The sequence below is a fragment of the Cibotium barometz genome, chromosome 24 (assembly GCF_041138505.1).
Source record: "Cibotium barometz isolate CiBa-2024 chromosome 24, ASM4113850v1, whole genome shotgun sequence".
NCBI lineage: Eukaryota > Viridiplantae > Streptophyta > Polypodiopsida > Cyatheales > Cibotiaceae > Cibotium > Cibotium barometz.
The window spans coordinates 7,150,718-7,154,420 of NC_141069.1; the positions used below are offsets into that span (position 1 = coordinate 7,150,718).

A 3,703-nucleotide genomic window follows, 5' to 3' on the forward strand; every position below is an offset into this window, starting at 1 on the left:
CGCACTTGAGGCTCAAGCTTAACATCTGGTATCCTTCAAAATTCAGCTTCAGACAAAATATTCACTCGGTTTATAAAGAGAAAATTCAAGAAATTTATCGAAGTCAAAATATTCAGATAAATGATTAATTTATTCCTCATAGGAATTCGTGATTAATTTAGAAATCAGTTAAGTGAATATTCAATGAATGAAATTTAGTAAATTAGTAATTGAAATATCACCCCCTTTTCGAGAAAGATAATTCAGGAAGAAAAAGAGATGTGAGGTAAATAGATGTGATGAGATGTGTGATGTGAATCAGATAGATGTGAATGAAGGGATGAATAGATGTGATGTGTATCAAAGGAAGTGGATGCTCTGAGATACTACGAGATACTATTGAACAACATATGTAATTGAGGTCGATATCAACTGCTAGCCTCAACTGAGATGCCTCAATAGTTCGAGACACCTTGCTCTCAGGCCATTTCTCTCTTGGCGAAGTTAGAGGCTATCCACATAGTGTACTACTTTATGCTCTTGGCCAAGTCAGAGCTTGTCCACATAGTGTACCACTTTATGCTATGTAGGGATATGGGGCTTTGTCAGGTGGAGAAGTCATGAAGGGGTTTGGAAAGGGGTAGCAATGCTACCCTTGAAAAACCCACCCTCCTTGGTGAGGGCATGCGAGCCCACATATGACGTCTTGGTGGGCGGACACAGTTGAGCGTCTGGCCCCGCATGACGATATGAACGCGGGTATACAGTATAGTTCCCGTTAGGATTTTGAATTGAATCAACCCTTATTTGCCTGTCATTCGAACTTCGAAGCTATGGCGTCCTCAACAGCCGATGATCCTCTTCTGCCCTGGCTCAGGTAAGCGCCTCTTTCTCTCTTTTCAACAGCATCGCGCGAGAGAAAGAAGATAACTCTAAAATTACGGGAGTCCCCTCTTTGCCTCATCAGAAACTTGCTCTTTCTCTCCCTCTCTCTCTCTCGCTCTCTCTCGCGCGCGCGCGCGCACGCGCGCGCACACACACACACAAACACACGAGAGAGAGAGAGAGAGAGAGAGAGAGAGAGAGAGAGAGAGAGGTTCTTGTTGCTTCTACTTTGTCTGTACGACATGCTCCATGTTCTGTAACCCTAGCGATTGTGGTGTCCTTTTCTTGCCCAGGTCTATCCGACAGATCAAACAATTGCACCCCAATGACAAGTCCAAGATCCTCCCCTATTGTGCCGATTGCTTCAGAGAGTTCCAAGACAATGAGCGCTATCGCAACGACCTCAGATTTTTGAGAATCTGCATCCAATATGTAAGAAATGGCTTCTTTTTTTGATCGGTGTCTCCAGCTTACAAATCAAAATGTGCGAGTTCTTTTGTTGGCAGGCTGATTGTAGCCCTGAGCCTCTGAAAATTGTGGCCGAGTTAGATGAAAAGGGCATCGGACACGACTACTCTCTCTTCTATGAAGCTTACGCAACTTGCTTGGAAGCAAAAAGGAGGTTTGGGGATGCCAACAATGTCTACAAACGGGGCCTCTCCAGGTGTATCCCTTTGTTTCTGAGAGTACAAGTCTTACAAGACTCAATCCATATCACTGATGTTTCTCCAATCATACCTTTCTTGCAGACAGGCTCAGCCTGCTGAGAAGCTGATCAAGAGCTACAAGATTTTCCGGGACCGCATGGATGCACGCAAGAAACGGAAGCAAGTAAATGCCCTTTCTTTTTAGTAGCCATTCACATTATGCTTTTGGTGAAGTTAGTGCTCATTGATCTCTGTTTTTGAAAATTCTGTGAAATACGCCACTGGTTTACGACAGGATCAAGTTGAGCAACATGCCAGAAAGAGCCCCAACATAGCCAAGGAAGGTCTTCATGCCAGAAAGCACTCTAACATAGCCGAGGATGGTGTTAGGCAGATGGCGGCTTGTCAAGGTGGTGCTGAAATTGCATCAAGATCTCATCTTCTTTCAACAAAATGGTATACAGCTGAGGGCTTGGATATGAGCTTTGAAGAGCTGAGGTTGGCAAGTATGTGTAATACTATGAACATCATCGGAGAACAGTGTGTGGTGATGGAGGATAACTGTGATCCTTTCTCCAAGCCCTTGGCAGAACCAATTGTTTCTGTTCCTGAGAGGATGGGTGTTGGCTCATTTGGTGAAGAAACTATCCAAATCAGGAATTTTGCTGCCAAAGCAATCACTGGGAAGGAGAAGGATGTGGAGGATGCACGCCATCATGGGCTTGTTGATCCTACTATAAATACCAAAGAAGCCTTACAGGACATTCTGTCCATGTTTCGCAAGCCCTTGGATATTGGTAAGAAGAAGGAAACTGGCAAGTCCTCAAAAAGGCAAGGCCTCGTTTCTATGAGCGTCATGGCCTCAGCTTCCACTCTTGATGATAGCAAGAAGCAAACCAATCTGCCACCTGATGGCTTGCAGACACAGCCCTCAGAATTTTCTGTCTTTAGAGATGCCGATGTTTCTGAGCAGGACTGCTCACAGGCAAAACTGAGGAGCAAGTCAGCAGAAAAAGCAGAGGAGCACTTATTTGTTGTTTACACTGATGAAAACCCAGAAGATGACCTGCCTTGGTTGGCAAAGTCTGACCAAATTGTAGAAGAATCTGGTTTCTTTGTTTTCAAAGACGAAGAAATTTCAGAAGCAGCACAGGAGCACATTTTCAGTGTCTATAGGGATGACAACTTTCAAGGGAAACCGAAAGATGGATTGCATTGCAACACACTACTGGAAAGGAAACATGAAGGCTCTGATCTTTTCGTTTTCAAAGATGAGGAACCACAAAGAGAAAGCCTACAGGAGAGGAAGGTTATCATGTCATGCCATGACTTGGAGGGAAAGATGAGCAAAGGGAAAGCCCTTGGTGCTAACAAGTCATTGGTCCATGGGGTTGAAAATGTGCTTCCTCAGTCCCCACTTTGCTAGTCATAACTGAGTTGAATCATGCTGATGACATGATAATCTGAGTGCAAGATCCTCAGCAGCAGGAGATTGGGAGTATGAGCATGTGTGCAGCCATCTTCTTAGTGTTGGATGTTTCCATTTGACCTCTTGAGATGATTGTATCATGGTATCAAAGTTCTCACTATGGAGGTAGCCTTTTGAACTCTTTTTTGGCTCTCCTTATAATCAGGTTCTTGTGGCTTCTTAAAATGAGAGTACTTTCATCTTTGTGCAAAGGAGGGTAAGGGCTTGCAAGGTACCCTACTCTCTTCTTTATCGTATGATGGTTTTTTAATCACTTTGTTGGATAACATGGTTTCGTTTGCCCGACCTACAATAGTAAGGTGCTTTATCATCTTGATCGTGTGAACAAGCACTTACTTTTGTAAGACCATGTTAGAACATACAAAGCAACCTTACCATGCGCTTAATGTCAACAAATAGAGAAAGTCTACGTACATAGTTATGGAAGACTTTTAATAGAGGTTGGATCATTTTTTAGTTTGATTAGCTTAGTGTGAAAACTAGTCACTTGTATATAAGTCATTTTTGACAATAACTAATAGACAATCATTCCTTTGTAATGGTTTTCTTTTGAGCTCTTCTTCTTCCGTCTTCTTACTTGGTTGTATGCTAATGAATCTTGCTTGCTTGCTTGATGGATGTACGCTAGATAGATTTGATATTAGCTTATCTTCTTGTAATAGCTTCTTCTTCTTCCCTCGCCTTTGTGAGAGAGAACCATGGC

General features: G+C 43.0%; 1 protein-coding gene across 1 annotated transcript; it reads left to right on the forward strand.

The window, feature by feature from the left end:
- The first annotated feature begins 677 nt into the window (after positions 1-677).
- On the forward strand, positions 678-3,310 carry LOC147624858 (uncharacterized). The gene is made up of 5 exons (XM_086818088.1): positions 678-856; positions 1,158-1,296; positions 1,371-1,528; positions 1,614-1,695; positions 1,807-3,310. The coding sequence occupies exons 1-5, from the start codon at positions 813-815 to the stop codon at positions 2,935-2,937; spliced, it is 1,554 nt and encodes a 517-aa protein (XP_086674214.1). The 5' UTR covers positions 678-812; the 3' UTR covers positions 2,938-3,310.
- Positions 3,311-3,703: the final 393 nt, after the last annotated feature.

Excerpts from the sequence above, each read along its gene's own strand:
- LOC147624858 (XM_086818088.1), top strand. The coding sequence starts at position 813 with ATGGCGTCCTCAACAGCCGATGATCCTCTTCTGCCCTGGCTCAG. Across the intron at positions 1,529-1,613 it reads TACAAACGGGGCCTCTCCAG|ACAGGCTCAGCCTGCTGAGA; the intron begins GTGTATCCCTTT and ends CCTTTCTTGCAG. Across the intron at positions 1,696-1,806 it reads CACGCAAGAAACGGAAGCAA|GATCAAGTTGAGCAACATGC; the intron begins GTAAATGCCCTT and ends GGTTTACGACAG.